The following is a 26,035-nucleotide window of genomic DNA, read 5'->3' on the forward strand; positions in this document are numbered from 1 at the left end:
TAATCTGAAAAAGAAAATATATTGAAAAAAGTGTACACAAAATTGGTAATAAAAGGTTCACTAATATAATCTATGTCTAGTGATAGCAAATTGGCAACAAATTAATTAAACATGTCTGATAGAGAAATCAATCCAAAATTCTGAAACAGAATTGTATTGAATCGGGTACTATGTACATTTTTAAAAAAAGGGGGGGGGGTGTAAATTTCATTTCTAATACATAATATGAATGGCCACTCTTACATTTCTTTACAATAAAGAAATTGTACCTTAAATAGCTACTATTTGTTTTCATGTAGTTGAATCAATGATTCTTAATTACTAAACTTTAATCCTAATACATGTATTGTCGTAAGTCTACCTTGTTGAAGGGACACAGATTTGCCTTGCCTGTTACTAAATAAATTCAGTAAAAGATGTATGCATATTCCTGTCCAAACATTAAGATACTAACTAATTTTACCAATAATGCAATACAATGAAATATGTAAACTGCTTGCCATGTCATTGCTTCGCATCTATAATTGTATCTTAAACAGATGTGGTTTTCAATAAAAACCTTGGCCATTTTAACATCAACATTAACACACCATAAATTAAATAGCAAGGTTCATATATGAAATTCGTAATTACACAAGTTATAAAGTAATTTGAAAGAGTTGTACTATTTTTGCGAAGAGATCTTAATATTCAGTCAATTTGCCATTAAAACAAAGAAAACTGGACATTTTGCATAGTTAGGATCCAGAGAAGGCGTGAAAACTTTCTTCATCATTAAGACTACAGGTACATCTTAATCATTAAGACTACAGGTACATCTTAATCATTAAGACTACAGGTACATCAAGGTTTCTATATAACCGATACAGTTTTGCATGGAATTCTAATGCAAAGAAAAGACAACAAGTACATGAAATAGATAAAAGTACACAACAAACACCCTGAGCTGGATCCGGACAGACTCACCATCCTACAATACCTTCTTGAATATCAGGGTTCAATAGAAAGTCCTATTTGTATATACATGTATCTGCATATTGAGTTTCAGAATATATCAAACCCATTTTACCTTGATTATACATTAAGGAGGAAGATTTACAGAATATCAATTGAATGAACCACTGATAAAGTTCATCTGTAAATTACACACTCCATTCATAGTGCACAAGAAAAGAATATTCAAATACACCTGTACTCTCATTACCTGGTAGTACGTAGTGCTTGTCATTTCTATGTGAAATCTAGACCATGGAAATACTTATCTTAATCTGATTAGGTACACAATAATTATAGTAACTACAAGAGCTGACACAGTAATGGCAGTAAAATGCTTCAGTTCTGCGTCACACAAAGAAATTGAATGTGCAACCGAGTAGTCATGTAGACATTTTTTTTTTTCATTTTGCCAGCATCAAAAATTTCAGTTCATCAACATACAAGGAACTAGGGCTTTTCAGTTTGTATTTCACTCGAAGAACCTTCAGTTGGTTTTCCCATGTGTAAATCAGCGGTCACTTGCTCTCCATGTTTTCACAGAAAATCATGTCTTCTTTCTGTTAGAATCGTCTACTTCATCTTTTGAGGGTGCAGTACTTTGTCCCTCTTCATCGTTTGTGTCCATCTCTGGGCTTCCTTCTTGGTACTCTAGCTCAGTCAGTAATGCTTTAGCTTCCTCCAGTGTGGACTATCAAAGAAAATTGAAAATTACATTTACCAATAGTCAAAATACTGTATACAGGGAAATATTCATCCCCATTTTATTTTCGCCCCTTTCACCCTCGTTGTCAGCAGGCAAATTTAAAGATGGGGGGAATTCCAATGTCTCAGATTATTTGTCTTCAAATAAAACTGTGTCTGGGCAAATTACAGACAAAGCGAAACTGTTTGCAAGTGTAGAAGGGCAAAAATAACACTGTATACACTACATGAAGTTCACTAAATCAAATTGTACCTGAACACAATCAAGTCATATACAAGGTTTGAAAAAATCTTTATTTTTTACAAGAGTCAAAATCTATTTTAAAAACATCTGTAAACTGTTAAGATTAACCTTCCAAGTATTGGACTGATATTTGAATTACATACAATGTTCACCCCCCTCCTTATCATTTACCTGGGCACTGTAGGTTCTCTGGAAGGATTTCCTGTTGGAGTCCTCATTGGAGATTGCTGACGTAGAGGAAGGAGTGTAGTAATACTCCGACATCTGAAAACAAATTCAAAACAGTAATGAAAAGTGAATGCAAAATTCAAATGTAATGCGTAGATAAATGAACCTTCAAATTATTAAAGTTCTATTGTTAGATAATATCTACCATTCCCATTGGTTCGGACAAATTTTTACACACTATAATCAGCAACATCAGCCTATTCATAATTAAGTGCAAAATATGAATGAAGATTTTAATACAATTCACTTTTCACCTTTTAATTGATAGATTCTACACATTTGGTCTCATTCATTGAGGTCTAACCGGCAAATCTATATTTAATGCACACAACAGCAATGATCCAGATCAAATGTACAAACATGCATATGCCTTTTACTCTGAAAACTTAACCCTTATTTTCTGAACTGGACGAGGATTAACTCAATATATACAAGACGCATACCTTTTTCTTGAGCCAGTTGACGGCCCACTGCCACTTGGATGGGATCTGCATCAGGTAGTCCTTCACTGGAGCACTCTTACTGGCCAAGCTGACCAGGAACTTGATACAAGTGTAGGATCGCCGGCTGTCTGTGGCATGATTCAATCTCACGGTGGCTGAAGTAAACCATGAAACTCACTGCTCAAATACTCAAATATTAAATTTCTACATTGCTTAAACAAGAGGCACATTGAACACCTTCTTAATATTTTTTATTCCTTTCTATATACATATATTACATAAAATACATGTACATTCTGGCATATAATTCAAGTATTGATGAGTTTTAAGTAATAGTTTGTGAGATAATACTGCTTTTAATACTTTCCACAAATATCTATACAGAGAACTGTTCCCCTTTATTGCTAATAGCATTTGGATGCAATGGTTTGAACATAGCATATGCTTTATAAGAATGAGCTCTTTAAATACTGATATTTCTCTAGCAGTGGTTTTTAAGAAGATTTTTAAGATGCCCTCTCTTTAACACCTTTTAATTTGCAAATTCACTCCAAATTCAAGAATATGGTGCCCTTCATTTAATCAACTTCCTTCTCCCTCACTTGGTGATGATTTGAAGCAAGTCTGGTTTAATTTGGTTTATTGGCTCTTAATAGGAAGTCAAAATATTTGAAGTTTACAGATAGACAGACTTATGGACACAGGACAACCATATGATCAGAAAAGTTCATACACTTGAACCTTACATGTAGTTCAAAAAAGCCAATTTTGAATTCCTTAATACTTAAAAAACATATATCTTTCATTTAAATGCATCCCAATGATGAAGGCAAAAAAAATTATTGTTTAAATTCAGGCACCCAAAACCGTATTGGATTTAAAGCTACTGCAAGGATTAATTCTATTGCAATACAAACATTGGTGACAATTAAAATTATAAAAAAAGGTAATCCTCTTTGAAAATAAAGTAAAAAAGAAGATTAAAAGAAAAATAACTCTTGCAGTAAAAATCCTGCATGCCACATAAATTTCCTTAGCCCTAAATTTTACATAAATTTCTAAAAAAATATTCAACCAATTTGCATGTACAAGGTATTCATTGCTTGAAATAATATCCAAATAATCCATCACTGCTCAAGATATGGTAATAATCACTGTAAGAATCTGCTAATGCTGCACTGCAGCTGCAGTACTGATGTGAATGCTTACCTAGCAGACCATCATAAGCCGTGCCAGCACTGTCCGTCACTCCGTCAATGACCACCTTAATTCGCTGGCCCTGCACTGGATCCTCCAGCATCTAAAATGAAATCATCACGCACTGCTCTGAAAATTCCTTTCACAATTTTGAATGTAAATATACACTGCCAATATAATCTCAAGCAAAATTAAAGCCAAAATTCCTTTGATAATACATGTACATGTATATAATTGGAAATGAAAAAAAAATAGACAAAGAATAAATTATTGAACTCTGACATGAAATTATCTGGATTCAAACCCACCACAAGAAAACAATAAGGAAATAGGTGTTTCTCAATCAATGGCAGATTTGAACAACTTACTGAACAGCCTCTTAGTTTTCCCTACATACAGTACTTACCAATAGCTCTGTTAGTAAGGAGAAGACAGGCTTGAGTTCATTGGAGGGAGCTGTCATGTATTGATGCTGAAAATGATTCAAAAACATCCCAGATATTGTTTGTATATTGTGTCAGGAAATTAAAACATTATAACAGAGCAAAATTCATTAAGATGGGTTGAATATAAAAAAATTAAAAAACAACACTTATTTACCATTAGAAGTTTTAGGACGTTTTCACTAAACTGGTAGTTACAGAAGCTGCAGTATACCAGCATGTCGCAGATTATTAAACTGGTTCCCACCTCTCGAATGGCATGAATTACCTATAAAGAGAAGAGTAGCCAGTTAATGAATGAAAAAATTATATAAAAATAGTTTTTCATATAAATAAAGTATTTTAAAATGAAGACATACATAACTTTGTCCAATTATTTTCTGCGTCATTTTAATTAATGTTTTGGTTAAAAAAAAATTTGATGTTGGAATCAACTATATGTAGTTCATTTTATTAGATTTCAACATATTTTATTATGCAAATATATCTTTACATAAATAGATTAGGCAGCAGGCAATGCCTATTTAAGCCTTCTCCATATGTTCATTTTATGTCGCAATCGCACAACTAGAAGTAGAAATCAAAGTACTGAAGTACTGACGGGAGTTGATTTTATCGATTATCATTTATTTTAAAATCAACGGTATGTGATTTTGCATGGCAAGTAGTGTCAGTAATCGAAATATTTCTGAGAAATGGTATGGACCCAGGCATGAACTCTAGTCTTGTTAATCCAAATGCTCGACTGTCTCCGTTTATCTCCGACAAGCAAGAGAGACTCTATGTTTTGTCGGATATTAACGGAGACAGCTGAGCGTCTGGTTGAACGAGACTACATTGAACTCTAGCGGAGGAATACATACGACTTCAAAAAATATCTAAACTGTTTGTGCCATTTAAAATCTCGCAAGGTTTAAATAAGTTTTCCTGAAAAACAATGTTTCAGAATACATTGCATCGAATTTATCGATTGTTTTGAAGAACTAAGTGTTGTCAGCGGTATTGATTTGTGCTTAGGTCCAAACACTGTTTCACTTTCTGTTTGCTCGAGTAAGTGCATAGGAGAGTTGATTAAAATCAACTCCCAATAACAGATATATGTAAGACTGTCTGGAGCCAAATTTACCTCCCGAAGGTAACGAGATGATTCTGCTCCAAAGACGTAATTCTCCATGTCTTGTGGCATGAAGAGAAACTTCATGGGGAAAACAGTTTTAGGTTTGCGTATTTCATAATCACCGGGATCTAAATAAACAAAGATACATGTATTGACAAACTATCACAAAATCGATCGCAAATATGAATTCTTTAATGTTTTTTGTCATCAATTTTACTTAAAATTTTGTAGCAGTCTCTCACCTTCTCTTCTGTACTTTGATACATCACAATTTAAGACAAGTATTGCTAATGAGGCATGGAGGTTTCCAAACTCTCGAGACTGAATAGAACTCCATCTCCTGGTCGGTGTGTCATGTCCCTGAGGTAACACAAAAACTTGAATTAGAATCAGTGTTCAATTTATATTACATGTGTATTTTGTGACAATTTCATATCGTTGCCTTTATTCTGTTGTTTAAAAACTACATGTAAATTTTATTACATTTCTAAATCAATAACTCATAATTATTATCTGAGAAAGCACTGAGCTGTCAGCTGCCAAGAATTACCTGATTTATCTCCCCTGAATTTCCGATTAAAAACCCTATCAGTCGCTGAAAACCTTGTCGTAAAAACATATGGCTGCAAGATTTTGTTCCCTGTTAAGAAAAACATCTCAAATAAGCTATCTTCATCATACACATGTATATTACATGTTACTACCACTCTTTAGCTACAAGTATGTTTACTAATCTTCACCAAATCACACTTACTAGTTGTACATATGACTTGATGACTTGAAAGTAATGGTAGGAGTTTTTACAATGGTCCACTACATCTTTGCTCAGCATGTGTAGAATTATTTCCACAATCTCATTGAAGCACTTTTGAGTCTACAAGGTGAATAATATGATAACAGATGTCTTTTTTATGTACAACTTACCGGTAACATTCCAAAACATCTAAAGCATAAAATAAAAGGGAAATTTTCTTTTCACCAAAGAGGGTTCAAATAAATAAAAAAGTTTCTTTGAAAAGTTAAACTGGGGTTGGGGTGTTGGGTGTTGAACTTACCGGGACCCCTCCATGTCTGAAGTGTGAGGACATGATCCTCTCCAGGAGCCGCGCCATTGTGTACCTGACATCCCTACAGGGACACTCGAGGAGGAAGGGTCTGTAACGGAACACATCCATCAATCAACAGTCATAAATAAACAGCACCCAACAGAACATTCAAGTAACAATAAACATGTACATGTACATCATAGAAAATTGTGTGAATATGTAAGGTTCTGCTCTGAAACAGAAAATGTAAATAATGCAGCTCTCCCTACACATTCAAGATACTGTGTATACAGGTACATGTACGTGTAAGTCAGGAAACATGTTTACATAGCTTTTAATACGCACTGAATTTTTTCTAGATACATGTGTCTTTGTAGACCTGTGAAGTTTACCACTTACTTGATATATGACGACCCCTCAGAACCACTGAGATACTCCACCAGCCAATCACAGGCTTCTTTACTCTTTTCCAGAATTTCATCTATCAAATCCACCCACTCGTCCAAAAGAGTCCTTTAAATGTAAATAAACACTGATTACCCATGTCAAGTATCAAGATAAGAATACAATAATATAAATGTACATTTGTGCACGTTCTTATGCATGAATGTGAACCACTGTATAAGCGACAGGTAATGAACCAGGCGACTTACTTCGTTTTCTTTTTACACCTGAAGAAGGTGTTGAAGAGGAAGCGTATGCCAAGCTGTAGCGCCGTGACGGACATCTGCTGGAAATCTTTGTGGCTCTCCTTACTCTGTACAAAGCAGATTGATACCATTTGAGTTTTTACAATACTCACATAAATTTACCAATTTATGACAACCAGTTCCAAGTTCTAAAACACGTACACATATCATACAGTGTATTTACGAGAGACTCAGTCTACCTTGTTGTTAAATAAAAATATTTTTTTACCATACTTACACACACCAAAATCTTACGGTACTGTAAACAATTTATTGCATGTAAACAACTGTAATACTTACCATGTTTACAGCCACCAAGTCCCTGATAAATCTGAAGTAGTCGGTGTTGTAGACGTCTCGGTTTTTGACAAATGTCAGGTTCTCGGCCTGTATGATCTGGTGGATACTAGCCGGCATCTCATCCATAAATATTCCCTTCTTCTCTCCCTTATGCACTAACTCAGTCAATTCCATGAAACTGTTAGAGTCTAAATCACCCTTCCTGGAAAAGTAATTTGTATAATGCAGACCTTCAAGTTTAAATGAATAATACTAGTACCGGGTACTTTGCATTTTGATCCAACAACCTTTGGATGATTATTGTAAACATAATACATGTACTTAATGTGTTTTCGGTCTCTTTGTTATTTTTGCCAAATCACACTTTCAAAAGTTCTCCAAACCAAATGAACCCATTTACCGTATTCTGACACAGTTGGGTTTACAGAGACATAACTCTACCTTTGAATAAGCCACATTTTAAAAACACCCTAAAACAATAAGAGCAAATGGCAAAAATAACCAAGGACAAAAATAACCTTTGATACAGAATGTAGATCTGTGTATCATTTTGAACAAATTAAAGATAAATCCTACTTTATATCTATTATTGAATCAACAGAATATAGGACGTGAATAATAAAATATAAGAACAGTGAACAAACATATCTCACCCTCCCTCCAGTATGGCTTTCCTGGTCTGTATTTTAGATTTTTTAGCTGAGACAGGGGTCTTGGCTGGCTCCTCCATCTTCTCATAGAATAACATGTAGCCGTTCCAGTACCGCACTCGCTCATCTGGCAGAGTTGTAGCTACAGATCACAACAAGAATTGTACAGTGATATACATGTATTAGATACATGTTTTAAACTAGATTTTAGACTTCCCACATAACACTAAGTCATATTCAGTTGTAACTTTTATGTACCCAGTATGTGTATATTTAAAGTCATATTACATTGAAACTCATAAGTATATTTCAAGTCTTATTTAGTTACAATTAACAGGTTACTTAAAAAAGACTGATACATATGGAAGTTTTTTTTCTTAAGACTGCTGAAAAAGATGTCTTACTGGGCTCCAGGATCTTGGCCTTGTAGGTGCCACCGAAGCACTCGGCCTCCAGACTGTCCTCTGTCATCTCGAACTCCTCCACCACCGTGTCGTTGAACTTGAACCACTTCCCCTTCTGTGGATTAGACATCATGTCACCTCTGGAAGTAAGAAAAGTTCACTTATCACTGAAAAAGATTACCATAATTGTTCATCTAAATGAAAAATTCCGAATAGGTCATCAGCAAAGAATTCTGTGTAGTTCCAATGTACCAAAACTTGGACCTATAATATGAATATGTGGAACACATATCGGAAATCAATTATTGCATTGTAAAATTTTGACAAGTTTTAAACATCACAGTAGAAAGACATCAACCTATCAGGCCACAGGACATAAGACTACCTGCGGTCCTTGATGAATGAGTAGTAGTGGCCGGCATTTGCCTGCCCACTGTGGACCACAATCCCCACTAACTCGTAGTTAATCTGTCGCTGTTCTACATTGTTTCCCGATGCCACTATCTCCAGGACCCTCTCCTCGTGACTCGAGGATTCCCCAGAGTCCGACTCCGAACTACTGTCCACCGTCTCCAATACTTCCTCCCGCCGGGCCATTCCGTCAGTAGTGTATGGCTCCATATCCAATATCCATGGAAACTGTTAAAACAAAATTTTGAATTATTTCAAAACATAAATTGCAATATATGTTGTCTTGGGATTTGCTATCATTTACAGTAAAACTAAGTTACAGAATATACCCATAATCATAACAAGTTTCATTCACCCTTATCTAGAATTGTATTACCGGTATACACTAATAGGATGTAACGGATTGTTTAACATATGCATGTAATTTATCCCCAGCACTTTGCTTTAAGTGTGTTTTTCTGAATTACATACTGTGGAATCATTAAAATTCGTGGGGACTATTTTTCGTTGATTGCTTAAATTTTACAGGTTCGTGGGGACGTAATTTCGTGTATTTTTGTATACATACAAAAGGAATATGACTTTATAGCCCTAATTTATTAATTCGTGGGGGATGTTAATTCGTGGATGAGAGGTACCCACGAATTCCACGAAAATTGAGCCACCACGAAATCTAATGATTCCACAGTATACCTTGAAGTAGTCATCAAACTTGAGAGCTCTGTTGGCCTCCCAGTCATAACCAAATCTCTTCAGCTGAATACACAGTAATGGGGGCAGTGTCTTTATGCACATCCTCTTCATAGTGTTTCTCTATTAACAAAACACCAACAAAACATCTGTTTAGTTAAAATGAAACTCAAAGCTGAAAAAAGTTAATATTTCAGGCCAAAATATTCAAATTATAGAGCAAAAGACAGGGAATACATCTCCCTAATCAGTAAAATCATCAGTTACAAAGGGGAATAACTCAATTTTCTTTTTCAACTTACAAAAAAAAGTTATTTATTCCCTTTTTTAATAAGACAATAACTAGCATCTAACTATGAGCCAGTGTCCCCAGAAGCTTACTTTTATTTTTCTATGGCTCAAACTTTCAATTTGAAGGGAAGTAACTTCCTTACATTAATCTTTATATCATTAATGATCAGAATAAAATGATCATCGAGGACCATGTCTGTACCTTTTCTCCACACTTATCACAGAAGTAGGCATTGTCCCCCTCCAGCAGCTCCCCCTTCACAAACTGGTCCAGGGAATCCTGCAGTGTAGCATTCTTCACCGTCAGATTCAACGCCAGGAAAGCTTCCTCTCTCTCATACCTATATTGTACAAATAAACTCTTCAGGTCTTGTTGGGTTTTTCTTTGTGTTGCCGAAGTTTTTGAATGTTTTGAAGTTTATGAAACTGGTAATTTCCAATCTATTAAATATTATTTGATATGGGATTGCTGTTACAAGAACACAAACCTATGAGGACAGTCTTTGCATATTTTCTGATCAGAGAATATTCCTTGAAATTTTCTTTTAAAGATCTCCAACTTTCCATTTCTCTGCAAATGAACAAAATTGGAATACATGCATAATTGAATTTACACATGTATCACACTCATGATTCCTTTCACAGTCGAGCAAATTAATTTACATATCTTTCAGTATGACATGAAGTATCTTTTAAATCAATGTACCTTAAGATGCTCGTCTATTTGATCAATCAGGGCCTGGAAAAAGTCAAAGGCGTCCTGCTGCTCCCTAATGTTGACCGTCTGACCCCAGAGTTTGAACACCTTCCAGAAGCGTTCAGGTTCATGGTACTGAAGCTTGCTCTCCAGTAAATGTCCCAACACTTGCTGGATTTGGAAAAATACACTGAAAAAATAACAAGTTATCCAATATCAATATTGGACATATCTAAATACAAAGAATTATAGAACTTTTTATGATTAGAGGCTTTGGTTTCTATCATTTTCAGAAATCACACTACTTTCTATCACCTAACTTTAAACACTTATATAAACAAGATCATTGGTGACCCCTGACCTTTCCTCGTCTGGTTTATCCTCCTCTGTCCCCAGCACCACCTCGGGAATTCCCGGCACCATGTACAGCTGCTGGATGACTGAGTTCATGTAACAGGTGGCACCACCGTTCTTAAGACCGACGAAGCCACACCGGGCACGGCCATCAACAGGGGGGAGGTACTGAAGAAGTGGGTGAAAAATGAGCATTTCTTCGCAACAACACCAGAAATTAGCTATAACATGATTCTATTTTGCAAATGAATCTGAATCCAGACACAAATACAATATGCACACCAGACCTATTGTATATATTAAATTACATGCAAACTGTTTGAAATTTCTTGGTGATTACATGTATAAGAGTAAGTATATGAATTATAGCTTCATAAAAAGGCCCATTGTTGAATAAGAGATTCATCCAACATGATATACAGACTCATTGAATGTATGTAAGAGGGTACACTAAATTCATCTGAAACTTGAACCCAGTTTTTCTATCAGGAACCTTTTATTCTGAATTATCAATGACATACAGCTAACATGTCTGGATAAGACATGACCTACCTCCCACTCATTGGCACAGTCCGGCTGAGGAAGATGATGCATTTCAATCAGCTGTTTACAAACATCTTTTAACATAGCATAGTTTCCCTTGGCTAACTCGATCAGCAGTCTGTAAGCTGCCACACGAGACTCACAATTACCACACCTAAAAATTCCAACATACAAAACTTAACTTTGTTTTATCATTATAATTCTTACAAGTAAAAATTGTAGAATTTTGTATGTTATAGAGACGTTTCATATTTGGAATGAGACAGCAGAATAAGATGTCTGCGTTCTTACTTTGGATTGACTTCTTCCAGCTTCTCCTCATTACTGGTGTTCATACTGTCCATCATCACTTTAGAAGCAGGAAAGAGGAAGTCATGGAGGATATCATACACCAAGGTTCTTCCTGTAATTCATCAAATGAATCAATTAACTCAAAAGGAAAGTACATGTACATAAGCGTGTATTGTTTAAACTCATCATCAGCAACACTACACAGGAAAAAAAATCATTGTTACCTTACTCAATAAAATAAGCATGTAACTTGTACACAGTGTGGAATTATCATCAGTTTAGTACCACACAAATCATTCACAAAGAATTCTGGATCCACCTATGGACTGACTTGTCTACACCTACCATTCTCCTCTGGATCCACCCCTTCACAGGTCAGTAGTGTGCTGATGAGTTTGAGGTGACCAGCCAGCAGACTGTTGTCTGTGTCTGACATGTCGGGGTGAATGGAGGGGACAAAGTTCCCCAACCATGCCACCTCATCCTCCAGCATCGAGGTTGGGTTCATCTGAAGTTTTCCCTGATCTTCCGCTGCAATAATTAATATGTTATATGTTATTTTACACTTCTATTGATCACATCAATATTTATTATCTATCATAGCATCAAAAAATGAATTGCCAATAATAGTGACACTTTTTTGAGCACTCACTTGAAAGGCCTTCCAGAAGTTTACAGAGCAGATCAAAGTACTGAGAACACTGACCCAACAACCTGAAAACAAAATTACTTTTTAATTACATCTTATCACTAAATCAATCATTGCATACTGGTGTATTACAGTAATTGAGGTGTAATTTACACAAAATACACTGACCTTTGGCTCACCCCTCTAGCTGAGGAAGACGACACCCAGAAAGGGACATATGCCTTAAGCAGCAGTTGCAGCATGAAGTGATGAGGAGTACGCTGAGCAGTGCACTCTGTCTGACTGAGGAGAAAAAACTGCTCCAGTGCAGCACTCCTTATGTCAGCATTAGTGCAACCCACCAAAATATCAATTATAAAATCGCTGCTGCAGGGCAGGGAATAAAAAGAGGCTGTAACAGAGAACAACGATTATGGTAGAGAAAACTTACAATGTATATCCGTCCATCACATTATTCTGTAACAAATCATACACTTACATGTACATGCACATGTACATAAATCTTTTCAAAATGTTTACAAAAATATTTTTAAATACATGTACTTGAAGATAGATAGAAAATCTTCAAGCCTAAACTAATATTCATATCATTATTTAATGAATGTCCCTTAAAGACTACTGAAGGGGAAAATTGCATTCTACTAAAGAAACATGTATTGGATATCTGAGTTTTTCTAAAAACCAGCACACATTGTGAACCTACCGATGAGTTCACATCTGATCTGCAGACATGTGATGAGGATCTCCAGAGCCTCGCGCGCTATGTTACAGTCCTTGGTGGGGATGTCCCGAGCCTTGGCACACACCCCTGCATGCAGACTCTGACAATCACTCTCACTCCCTGTGCTGGCCGTGCTCCCTGAAAAACATATATCAAGTCTTACTTCCTGATAAATACATGTACCTATTGCAAAAGGTATTACAAATACAGTTTTTCAAGTTAAACCAAATTCTTGGAAATTGGGGACTTCCATCTAATTTCATAACTCAGAGTTAGAGATTTGAAGGGACAGGTTGTTTTCCTTACCTGTGCTACTCTGTCTGCTTCTCCTACCATGACCCGAGGAGCTGTCAATCATCACCTGAGATGTACCGATGAGGTGGAGTCTTCCAGCTGCCGCCGCCCACGTCACCCTCAAGAAACAGGACACCGTCTCTGTGAAGGTGTGGACATCCATTGTCTGCAATAGTAACCATGCATTTACATGCAAAATGAAAATTACTTTTTCCCATCTTATATAATTTGAATAGTTTATAAAGCCATCATTCATTTAAATCTTAAGATGTGAAGTAACTTTTAGACATACCTGTACAGCATGGCTTCCAGCAGAATGCTTGTTAAATGAAGTATTAGCAGGGGATGAGGCCAACTGCAAATTTGATGCAGTTTTTGATTCCTCGTTGCCGGCATGAGCCTCATCTGCGTCCATGGAAACTGTCTGCCCACATAAAAGAAAGCGGGCAAGCTGCAGACATATTGCATAACAGCCCTGCCTGATGGTGTAGTTGACCTCGGGGGCGAGGGACTCCGCCTGTAGGACGTTGACCACCATTTGAAGTCCACCAACGGACAGGAAGTCGTCACAGAATGCCTGGCTACTTATCCGAGTGGCGAGGTCCACACTAATGGGCATCAGCTTACTGCTCAACACCTACAGGAAACAGAATGCACATACATGAATGCTTTAATATACTGATCAAATGTGTTTACAAACCAAAGCTTTTCAGTGATCATGATTTTGTCCATGCACTTTACATCTATTTTCTATCATTTCATGCATTTCTAAAAACCTCGTCACTACCACACACAAACTTTAATTCATAGATCAGACGCCTATTACATTTCAAACTCATTTCAAAAAACGTTTTTTAGTAGAATAAGAATCAAAAACAGGATAATTTAACAATGTCCTGTGTTTTTTGTCTTTTTCAGTTGTTGCACCATACCTCTAGATTGTAAAGCACTCGGAATGCAGACATATCCTGGGCAGTGGCATCAAACAGTGACTTGAGCACTTCCTTGGGGGACATGCGGGGACTGGGGAGGGGAGACGCTGATGTGGACTTTCTAGGACTAGCTCTGGGGCTTACATCCTCCGCACACTGCTTCGGTACCTGTCAACAGATGAAAGTGGTAAATGTTAGTAATTTTTTACCCAAATTTTATACATTTTCTGAATATATGAAAACACTGGCATATGTTAAACACAATTACTTATTACATGCTTTAATATTCAGAATGTGTGTGGTAGTTTACATTTTGTTAATTATAGTACAAACATGTCAAACATGTGTACAATGTACATGTGTATGAGAGTGCAACATACATGTACTCACACAATGTGCTGCTACATGAAATTAAATGCACTAAATAGCTGACTGAAATACATATAGGTACACATTTACTATAATCAGTAGGTCTATTTAGACTCACCTTGTTTGCAATGCATTCCAGAGTTTCTGAGATCTGTGGATCAGTTGGTATTAGCATCAGCAACTTTCTCACTCGGTGTGTTATCCTACAAGGAAGATATACATGTATCAGTAAATCAAACAAATATTTCTTTCAAATATTGACAATTAATTATATTAATTACATGTTTCTCTACCCATTTAAAAAAAAATATCTGTGAGCCAATGCTCACTAGTAATACCCTCACTCTAATGTGAATATACAAAAAAGGCAAAGTTAACATTTAACAGGAAGTTGACGTCCGATTGGTACAAAAATAAATCCCAACGTATTGCATACATAAACAAATAGTGTATAAAATTTGAAGCATCAGTGATAAATGGTTGCTGAGAAAAATGCTTCAGAATTTTTTGTTATGGACAGACAGACAGAAAGAAGGACAAACAGACACACAAGGGTAAAACAGTATGCCCCCTTCTCCTTCGGAGCAGGGGTATAAAAAAAATGATCATTCATTCATTTGTGCAATGTTTGACTGCAGTTCTTCATTCCTTACACACCTGGACTCATCTAAATCTGCTAGCTGATACAGCATATCAAACACCTGTCCTTCCACTGCCATCACAACACCAGGAAGCATCTTCTCTTGCTCCAAATCAAAGCTCTGTTTGGAAGTTGGAGTCATAGGCTACAAGTGTAAAAAGGTTGGCCATTATCAAAGTCATAGCTTCCATGAACAGGTACATGTATATACATGTACATGCACAAATATTCATTAAGAACATATTGCATAATGTAAATGAGTACAAGTAAATATGTGTAGCTAAACATACATCGTAAATTTTTTAAGGGCAGATGTTGTTCGAAATGATTCAAGGTTTGAAAAAGAACTGACCTCTTTTCCCAGAGGTTGTAGAGTGGGCGTGGTCAGGCGGACCTGAATCAGCTGATTATCCTCAAACTCCAGCTGGTGCAGCAGTTTCTGATCCTTCTGCGAGTCCAACTACAATGTATACAATACAGACACTGTAGTAACTACATGTACACAAAACAAACCAGATCTCAAACCTTGTGAATACATGTATATGTACAATACATACAAATTTGGAAGAAAAAAAATTCATACCATTTTGTCCTGGGCCACAATTTGTACATTGTCGGTTGGTTGCCGGAGTTTGTTAGCAATCCGACCCCTGACAGATCCTAAAGTCTCGTTTCCATGGCACTGTCAAAAGGAAACAACAGTAATCTTAAAATATGTGACCAAATAGTTTAAAATATGTGACCAAATAGTTAAATGCACTGGACATGTCTCAAATATTATGTTCACATGTGGTACTCAAAACTAACGGTAGCATTCATGGATAAAAGGTAATGGTAAATCTCTCATCTTGAATGGCAGCAATAATAAAATATCAATTAAACTTTTGATTTCATTTCCTTTTTTCACTCTCTAGCTACAAATCACAAGTCTTCCATCAACATACATGTACATATACATGACAAAATATCTACTGACCAACAGAATAAACTCTTGCTTAGGTGACTCGCAGGTGATCATCAGGTTGATCTGTAGGCCATGGAAGGAGGCTCCATGAGGGAGGATAATTCTGGTCGTGTGATGGTTCTCCTCAACGTTTAGAACATAAACCTCTGCGATCCACAGCAGACGTTCAATATTCATCAACTTTATGGACCTGCAATTCATCATTAGATTGAAAAAAATATTTTAAAACTGGTTAGTTCTCTTTTCGGTCATAAAATTAACAATTAAAATTAAATAACGAAGCCAATGTACATATTACTTTACCTTGAGGGTGGAGGCACATTAGCTACCTCTTTAACAATAGCTGCCGTTAGAGTTTTAGTGGCCCATGTTATAGCCTGGGCTATGGCAGTTCCCCCCATCCCTATCATAGCTGCCTGGAAATCACAGTACATCATACAAAATTAAATATCAATCAGTTCAGTGGGAAGACAGGTAACTCATTGAATGTCAAAATACCGCAGTGAACGAGAAACACACAACAAAGTACCTCTAATCTATTGGAGCATTCAGATATGAATTTCTTGTGTAGACTCACGGTATCCTAAAAACAGAGAACAATACTCTTGTATACTGGAATAGATTTTTAAAATATAAGTTCACTGAAAAATGAGGATACATCCTTTCCATAAACTTTATGTCATCAATAGTTCATGGTTTTCAGCTGTTCTGAGCTTCTGAGCACACACTTACCCTTTTGAGTCTGACAGCAAGATTTGTATAGCTGACGCACAGAAGGAGCTGGATAGCCTTGTCTGCTATCGCCTCGTCTGGCGTGTTGAGACAAATCTCCCATATATAGTCCAAGCCAAGCAGGTCACTTTTCTCAACAACCTGCAGAGATCAGTTACATCAGATTGAAAATGCATGGACAATGCATGTAAATGTGTTTTATTGAGTAATAAATGTACCAAATGTTTTTCCAAACCATACATTGAAATCTGATGACAAATTATCTATTGAAAAAAAAGGAGTCAATCACTGACTGATCTTACCAGTCTCCCACCATCAGTCTTCAGCCGGTGCTCATACTTGTTCACATTCTCAAAGAAATTCTTAAAACAGGTGAAACCTATAATGGAAAGAAAAAAAAATCATTTTTGAATTTAATTGCTTACTTTTTCATCTTATTAACACAATTTTCAATCATTATCAGCTATATGAATACCAATCAAAATCTCTTAAATAAAAAAATAACACCAACCTTTGTCAGTGAGTTTTGAGGGATCCAATTTCAACAATTCTTTCTGAAACAATTGAGTTTGAGTGTCCATCTCCAGGTCAGCTAGACCTTTACTGAACCACTCAAAGCAGGTCTGAAAAAAGAACAATAGAGAGTGGGAATGATTGTCCAAGAATCACTGTATAAATAATTATATTTACATTCTACTGTGTTTTTCCTTTAAATTCCGTGATGTTTAAATGCCTCTAAATGCAACACCTATTCACTGCGTATGAATTTACGAGTAATTTACATAAGTAGTTCTCAAACAGTGATTCCTATGTTATCTGTTAAAAATGCATTGCATGAATTTTGTCAAAACACCATGTTTTATAATTATTCAACAAAAAAGTTGACTTTATTGTTAAAAACAACATTTCAAGAGTTATTTATCATGGATTATATTTTCATGCTCGTCGATCACATCTCAACAGTCTATGTGAAAAACAGTTTGAACCGGTTTTGCAAAACAGCTGTTCTTGCTGTTACTTACTCACTCCCTCCGTGATCTGCACTTTATATCAATTTATTTAAGTAAACAATTGATTTCTTCAGTAAGGGAATGTAAATATAAGCATTAAATGATTTATTTTTGACGTCGTCGTGTCAATAACTGCCGTCAGGTGAGCAAACAAATTATCATAACGCGCTAACGCGCGTTATTCAATTTGTCTGCTCACCTGACAGCAGTTATTGACACGACGACGTCAAAAATAAATCATTCAATGCTATAATGTTCCATGTTTTTTTACACTTAAAGCATTCCTCACCTCTCTGTCCCAGTTACAGGCCTCTGAGTTTGCGATGAGTGTCCCCCAGATGTCTCGAGCCCGACTCCAGGGCAGATACAGGGCCCCCTCCTGCAAGGTGTACTGGAGAAATTGTAGGTGGGTGGTCACATACTGTAATCAAACAGAAAATGCATTGTCAGAATATCAAAAAGGAATGATGACAGACAATAATAAATTGGATAATCTAACTTCCCGAAATTCGTATACATGTACATGTAAGATAAAAATAGATAAAAATCAAAGTCTTTAAGAAGGGTTGATGGTAAAAAATTACCCAGTTGAAATTAATCTACCGGTTCATGTAATTTCTAATTTGAATCTTTTTCCTGACTCTTTTTCTATACACATTATTGACAAACTATATGCATTTAGCATATCAATCCAAACATCAGAACAAATGCATCGTATAATACATTTATATTTACAAAATATCTTAAATGATAATAATTGTAGTCTATTTATATGGCGTAACTATTTTGCCAACTATCCCTGGCTAGTTGGTTAACCCTTTTGTTGGATCAGTAGAGTGCGGATGTGCAAGCCAAAGGATCAAGGTTCAAACCCCTAGCAGAGGCGATATCTGCATACCTCCGAGTGAGGGTATCTGGTGTCCACCACAATGTCCGGCCCCAGGTGGCCGTCCCCCGCCGTCACCAGGGCTTGTTTGTGCAGCTTGATCAGACTCTGGGTCACCAGCTTAATCACATCATGGTTTTTGTTCAGTTCATGTAAAATACCCTATAATGTAATGTCAATGCAATATCAGTATATTTCTAGCAACCATTACATGTGCCTTCAAACTTTAGACAATGACGTCAACATTTACATGTACATGCAGCATCAGTTGTGACTTACCTTTTCAGATTTATGGTTATTTTGCTTCATAATGTTTTTACATATATTAAGCAGCTGCTTTAGAGATGGTAATACACAAGCACCCTGTTAATCAAAAACAACAATATATACTGGTAAATGTGATCACACATGTGTAATCAAAGCAACAATAAAAAAAAACCTCCATGTTCAAGAATTCTGGACATATATTATTTTCTCCCATACAAACTCTGACCTTTCTGATATCATCAACACACTTGATGACATAGTTCCTCTTGACTTGTTCTCGAACACTAAAGGAATCACTGAGAATGGCCAGGTGTTCTTCTAATGCTAACTCAATCAGCTGCCGGGACAGGGTGGGTAAATGAGAGAGATCCCACAGTAGCTCTAGGACCTGGCAATGGAAACCAACCGCTGAATTATACTCCAGTCATTGAAAAATTTGGAAAGAAATTTTTACAGAAAATCTTTATACAGCTCTGTCTTTGATTTTATGAATTTTCCAAACTACCCATTGCCTTACTCTGGTTGTGGTTTTGGGTTCCTTAGCATCTCTTCCTATTTTACCAATAAGTCGTAACAGCTTTTCTTTCATACGATTATGGTCATCCTGCCATTTCTGTTTAAAAACAAACAAATACAGTGAACTTGATTTTTTTTTTGGTCTTGCAATTAAATTCAATATATTTTCCCTTTGAAAACAGCGAGCAAAATAACTTACCTTTTGTATTAACAAAAACAAGTTTTCAAGTTGAGCCGAGTCAAACTTGACTGCCGCTGCAGCAATGATGGAGTGAATGTTGTCTATCACGTGATTGGTTTGGCCAACCTATATAACAAAAAAACAAGATTGAAAGACTAACATATTAAGAGCCTTCTGATTTTTATACATTCAAGTTAATGCAAAACACAAAGTATCTCTGTGATTCATTGAATGGAGATTTACCTGCATTTTCCAGATCATGGCTAACTCCTCTATCGTGATTTCAGATCCCAAAAAGTCCACAATCCCCTTGACCTTTTCACAATACTGGACTTGGTCTATATTGCCTGAGAAACAAAAACAAAATTATCTATAATAGAACAATACAGACGACCACCTATTTCAATAAATAAAAGAAATTGAGAAAAAAGTCTTGCAGCCAGAATATGCTACCTTGAAACAAGATCATCTTGTTCCTATAAAATTTTTGTAACACTGTCCGGTATATCCTTACCCTCTAGAGCAATGGAGAGAACTTTGTTTTCCACAAGCCAGTGCAGTATTGTTTTGTAATCAATAGCAGTCTTGGACACTTTATTTGAGGTGGCATCTTCAATCAGCTTTGTCACCTGAATACAAGGAAAATGAAATGAAATTAAGACAGTTAATTAAATTTCCCTGAATGTGATACATGTATTCAGATAAAGTTCTGGTCTTCACCTCCTTTAAAGCATTCATTCGGGCATTGAAATGTGGAGATTTCAACATTCTAAGGGCAACTTCCAATCGCAGGTCATCCAGAGATTCTGTGTGCTGAGGCCACATCTGTATACACAACAACTTCATAGAAGCCAGCAGGTCAGACACACTGCCTATTTTCTACAAAACACACAGGCAAAATAATTGTTAATTGATAATTAACAGTTAAATAGTCAGTGGCAATAATTCTTTAATCTTCAAAATAAATAATCAATGTACATGTAAGCATTACGTATATCTTTTATTGACAATTATTGTATATGCACATCACTGAAATTTTAAAATTTTAAAAGACTCTTCTTTTTGATCATCTACAGGATCAATATAATCATGATCATTATTATCATCCTCATGATAATAATCAACAGGATTATCAACAGCAACCTTATCATCATCAAGGCACCAATACCTTTTCTTTGAGGTCTTTTTCCTCCAGGTTTTGTATGTACTTGATTGTCTTCTCCATTCCAGGGGCCAGTATTTCTGTGACTACCTTAGGATTCAGGAATTCTGCACACATACCAAACGGCCTAAGGAGGGCAGCCATAGACTGCAAAGAGAAAAAATCATCCAATCAAAGATTGCTCAACTTGTTTTAACCTACATTCTTTTTGAAATCATACATGTTCATACATCACTTGTGACATACATACAGGTAGTTCATCAAGCACTCAAAGTACTTACTGGGGCATCCAATTCTTCATTTTCCAATAATTTTCTTACTACATTAAATCCTCCTTTGAAGGCAAACTGCAAATCAAAATTTGTGCATTAAAATCTTTGTTAAGTTGATCAATTGTCATACATAAAATACCGTTTTATTACATTCATCCAAAGCAACAGAAAAATCAAGGTACATATTAATCTATATACATGAACATGTACATACCCTATTTATAACATGTGTCAACCAACCATAGGGATCCTGAAAATGGATTTTAAATGAGCATTTATCAGCTAAACAAAAAAAAACAAGAACAAAACATTCAATATAGAACCATTTTAACAAGACCTCGGACTTTCGGTTGGACGTAGCTATCTATTACTTGCGTCAAAACAAGTTAAAAATGACACAGTTTTAAGCGAAATATGCACCAATTGCGTAGTCTTTGCTTAAAAGCCAGACAAATCTTGTGGATTTCAAAGAGCCATGGCTGAGTGGCCAGCAATGAAATAGACAGTCCTATGTAACATTGCTGTTTGACACATCTACCGAAAGTCCAAGCCCTTGTTAAAATGGTTCTTTATAGAATTGAAAAATATTTCAATGAAATAATCAATTTATAGAGGGAAAAGAATTTTTCTTAAATTTTCCCTTCGTCTATGAATAAACATTTTTAAAGATTTCTATGAAACATGATTTATAGCTGAAAATAATGGGAAAATATCAAGAAAGTCATCCATATTTACAAAATTAAATTCACAAAATCCATTAATAATTTAAAGGGAAGTACAGGTACATAAAAACTGGGGTCCCACAAATTTTAATGAGTTAAAAATAATCACAAGTAAGTTTCACATACATGTAACCTATTTTGTGTGGATCAACATGCATCTCCATTACAGAAATACACTCAACTAATATCGAAATCTGACTTTTACAAAGAAATCCTAATAAATACAGAAAAAATCTCAATGCCAGTAAATACAGAAGTACATCTAGTTAACTTACGATGGAAGATTTGTAGCCAGTATTCGCAGTATATAACTGACCATCTTCCAGCTTATCTTCCCAATATGTACGGTCTCTCTTGGAACGGTTTTTAAAATGAAACTCGCTTTCTTTATTGAACACCTACAGAAAAATAAAAAAGAAAGGTAGTCATAATCCACATCAAAGCAACATTCTTTTCTCTCTCCCTTATAAACAACCATGTAAAGTAAGTACCGGTAAATAATACCGAGTACTGTTAACCAAATTTCATTTATGGCGAATTTATTTAGCAATTAAGCAGAGATAAACTGGTTTGGCGGGAATAATTTTAAATTTCGAAAATAATATACCAGAAACATTTGAGGGCAATTACCATAACGAGATTCTTGCAAACCTCCTGAATATTTCTGGCACATGAATATAAGTTGGTCTACAGTAACTGAATTGGAAAAAAAATATAGAATTACCAGTGTGAGAATGTTAAGGATCTCATGGTGTATAGGTAAATGTTGAAGGCGAGCTACACACATATCAATAAACAATTCAGCCATATTAAATATCCCTTCCTGTATTTCTGCGTTCCATCTGTGTACAGCCCCTGAAGTCATCAACTGTTGATGAATAATAAAAAAAAACTATTATAAAACCAGAAAATGAATATCAAACCAAGGAAAATAGTTAGTAAATACAGGCTGAATGTCTTTAAAACTCTTCATATTTCTTCGATGAAAATTTATAAATCAAACCATCAAAATAATCAGGATCAAAAGGCTGGTTGTGTTTAAAACTCTTCATGTTTCTTTGATGAAATGATCAAATTTAGTTAAGGTAGAACAGCAACCCACCTTTTGGAATGACTCTGGCATGCATCTCTCTAGGAACCTCCTGCAGTGTTCATCATTCTCTGTGAGGTCTTTGGTAGGAAAAAAAAACATTTTGAAATACCAAGGGAATACAGAACAAATGAGGCAATTGAAACTTGAAAGTACTGAGGCCAGGCTACTCCATCAAATAGAGTTGAAGTATGCAAACAAATCGAAGCAATGCCAATCAGACGAATATTTGTGAAAAGTCTTTAGGCTAGATACATTTGTAAAAAAAAATATTAAAAATTGCATATAAGTGCTTTTTCTTTTTAAATGTAGCTTTTTTCATACAATTTTAATTATTCATTTTACATCAAACATGGGCCATTTGTAAGGAGTATGAAAGGGGTGAAGATAATCATTTGAAATTCAGTATGCAGCGAAGCAAACAATTTATTTTAATGCAGCATTTGAAAGGGAAATAACTCAAAATTTTCAATTAAAAAAATCATTGACTTATTTTTAATTTTTTTCCCCATTAAATCTTGTAATTAATTGCCTGCCCGCTGCACAAATAACATCATATTTTAAAATGTTTGCCTGAAAAACTGAATGATATTTTATTTTTTGCCTTTTTAAAATGTATTGAACAAATATCAAATCTCCAATTTATATATTGTCATCCATTTATTGATGAAAAAATCAATTCTAACACAGGTGAAGACAATGAATTCAAATCATATTTCAGATTAAAACTTACCTTATACTCTCTCCTTTACTGAGGTATTTAACATTATTCACTTAAATGAAATGTAACCTATTAATTTAGCCTCTTGGGTACAGGTTTGCTTGAGTAGTGTCATTGGCACAATTTTATAATATCATTAGAAGTAAACCATAACATTTAGAATACAATCAAGCACAAAGTGCCATGAAAATTAGCCTCAATTTTTTTCTAAGAGTTGAAATAAGGTGGGGCTTATTTTTAAAGTTTTATGGTATATACTTGCTCTCTATAAGGGCAAGACCCAATGTAGATTGTTTGCTCCAATAATAAGAAAGAAAAATTATTTTGTAATAGATTTGGAGTCAATTATAATGCAGTTTGTAGGTCACAATTCAAAGACAAAGCACTCAATAACACTACTGCTGATTACTGCATCCTGTAGGTAGGTCTAATTTATAGCCCAGCTAATTACTCACTGGCTTCTGCTAGTCTTGTTGCAGCAATGAGACATTTTCCAAGTGACTCCTCCTTTTTGTAAGGAATGGACCAGTGTTCAGCAAATACACGACCCTCAAGTTCATACAGATTGGTGACAGGAAATTCTAAGGGGTTTTCCTCTTCCGTGCCACCATTTTCTCCATTTTCATCTGTCTTCTGCTAAGTATAGTAAAGTTTGGTTTAGTTTTTAACTTTTGATTTTAACAACACGACATGACCTAAATTATGAGGAAATTATGTGCACTAATTTAGCTAAAATTAGGTTCATTGCTTTAATAATTTTAGTTCCTGTAATCTTTACGTTATAAGGAAATATCTATTAAACAATTGACTTGGATAATTATCACTAAAAAATACAGGCCTAGGTGTACAGTAATGACCACAAAATCAAAAGCTCACCTCCATGGCATGGACATCATCATAACTGGGAGGAGGGGACGGGCTGTACATTGTCTGGCTCGGCCGTGAGTGAATGTCCTTCATTTCTACATCGTCCACCTCCTCCCAGTCACTCGGCAACGTCTGGTCGTTCGTCAGGTAAGCTACTGCTTCATTCAGGTCATTCTTGGCCCTTCGAAGGGCCCGCCTTATTTCGGACTCTGGGAACCCCATACTGAGCAGGGTGTGTACGTGCTCCTCCTCCACCTCCATCTTTGAACAACGGAACTCCCTGTATCCCTCACTCTCTTACATTTTATATCTAGAATACCTGAAGACGTCGTAACTAGTTAACTCCCACTTTTATTTTCAGCATGCTGTACGCCATATTGGCTTGACGATCACAATTAAAGAGTTCCACGACGGTCGACAACTCTGGAAAAATGTAGGGGAGGGGCAACTGATCTTATCTTTCATTAATATATATTTTTTTTAATTTGCAGACCAGTCATCAGCACAGGAAATTTTTTACCTCAGAAAACAACTCTAATCACCCTATTAATTATGATTATTGAACCAATTCTTGTTTCCACAATAAAAAAAAATGTGTTACAATCTGTATAAATTAGCCTACGTGTTGAAAAGAATAATTTATTTGTCATGCTACTTAATTATTAGTAAAGTCAATGTGATTTATTGAAAAGATATGAAAAATTTTTTTATTAAAAAAAAAAACAACTTTACATGTCTAGCCATCAAACTTGGTCAACCTCAGCGCTAGAATTTTCTTATACCAGACATATTTTGCTTAAATTACCATACAGAAATTTGAAATTTGCAGGAAATCCCACTCCACTTTAAGGAGTATGTTGAAAATTAGAAACAAAAACAAAAACATTATAGCAGAGCACTGTGCCCCCTCCTCCCTACCCGGGGATTAGGATTTTTGAGGTTGGCAAAGCCCCCCCCCCCCCAACTTTTTTTTGCATGTCAACATGTCAAGAATTTGGGTAAGTTTGCCCCCCCCCCCTTTTTTTTTTAACGATGCTTCCTACCGGTGCATGACCTCGTCAGGCTAGCGTGACTCCACTAGGTCACACTTACTGGGCCATACTCTCATATAAGTACAATTTGCGACCCACTGAAGTCAGAATCAAAGTCAGAATCATGAGAAAGTCGTGTCCAGTAATGTTCTGAAAGGGATCGCATGTCTGTTGTGATTAACCTAGCTCTCAACGCCAGGTCACTATGTTAATTTTCGACTACCCTAGTAATGTCGGAGGATCCAATGTCTATTTGTAACTATTTCAACAAAG

The 26,035-nt window shown here is 35.7% G+C and overlaps 1 protein-coding gene and 1 long non-coding RNA gene across 3 annotated transcripts; one reads left to right on the forward strand and one right to left on the reverse strand.

The window, feature by feature from the left end:
• Positions 1-903, forward strand: LOC136269913 (uncharacterized). The gene is made up of 2 exons (XR_010707536.1): positions 1-786; positions 839-903. It is a non-coding gene; the product is annotated as an uncharacterized lncRNA (long non-coding RNA).
• Positions 839-25,135, reverse strand: LOC105318623 (ubiquitin carboxyl-terminal hydrolase 24). Of its 2 annotated transcripts, none has more exons than XM_034456705.2 (58): positions 24,741-25,135; positions 24,320-24,497; positions 23,156-23,223; positions 22,778-22,921; positions 22,329-22,451; positions 21,546-21,581; positions 21,341-21,406; positions 21,066-21,206; positions 20,618-20,776; positions 20,412-20,526; positions 20,141-20,244; positions 19,916-20,023; positions 19,718-19,813; positions 19,427-19,588; positions 19,213-19,296; positions 18,946-19,095; positions 18,337-18,468; positions 17,549-17,660; positions 17,340-17,416; positions 17,038-17,178; positions 16,835-16,888; positions 16,609-16,721; positions 16,318-16,495; positions 15,925-16,023; positions 15,694-15,801; positions 15,359-15,486; positions 14,820-14,904; positions 14,333-14,500; positions 13,693-14,037; positions 13,413-13,566; positions 13,089-13,244; positions 12,554-12,776; positions 12,389-12,450; positions 12,082-12,267; positions 11,737-11,848; positions 11,455-11,599; positions 10,910-11,070; positions 10,558-10,738; positions 10,340-10,422; positions 10,054-10,192; positions 9,564-9,683; positions 8,845-9,098; positions 8,460-8,599; positions 8,059-8,197; positions 7,406-7,607; positions 7,070-7,173; positions 6,816-6,929; positions 6,426-6,525; positions 6,125-6,244; positions 5,921-6,010; positions 5,613-5,730; positions 5,380-5,498; positions 4,411-4,521; positions 4,217-4,282; positions 3,823-3,913; positions 2,614-2,768; positions 2,114-2,206; positions 839-1,684 (listed from the first exon to the last, which is right to left on the reverse strand). In XM_034456705.2, exons 1-58 carry the CDS (start codon positions 24,990-24,992, stop codon positions 1,541-1,543), a joined length of 7,608 nt encoding a protein of 2,535 aa, XP_034312596.2. In that variant the 5' UTR covers positions 24,993-25,135; the 3' UTR covers positions 839-1,540. The 2 variants fall into 2 exon arrangements, with proteins under 2 accessions (XP_034312596.2, XP_034312595.2); XM_034456704.2 differs by having other exon boundaries at positions 24,320-24,500.
• Between the last annotated feature and the right edge of the window lie 900 nt (positions 25,136-26,035).

Source organism: Magallana gigas, chromosome 7 (genome assembly GCF_963853765.1).
Source record: "Magallana gigas chromosome 7, xbMagGiga1.1, whole genome shotgun sequence".
In the NCBI taxonomy this organism is placed as follows: Eukaryota; Metazoa; Mollusca; class Bivalvia; order Ostreida; family Ostreidae; genus Magallana; species Magallana gigas.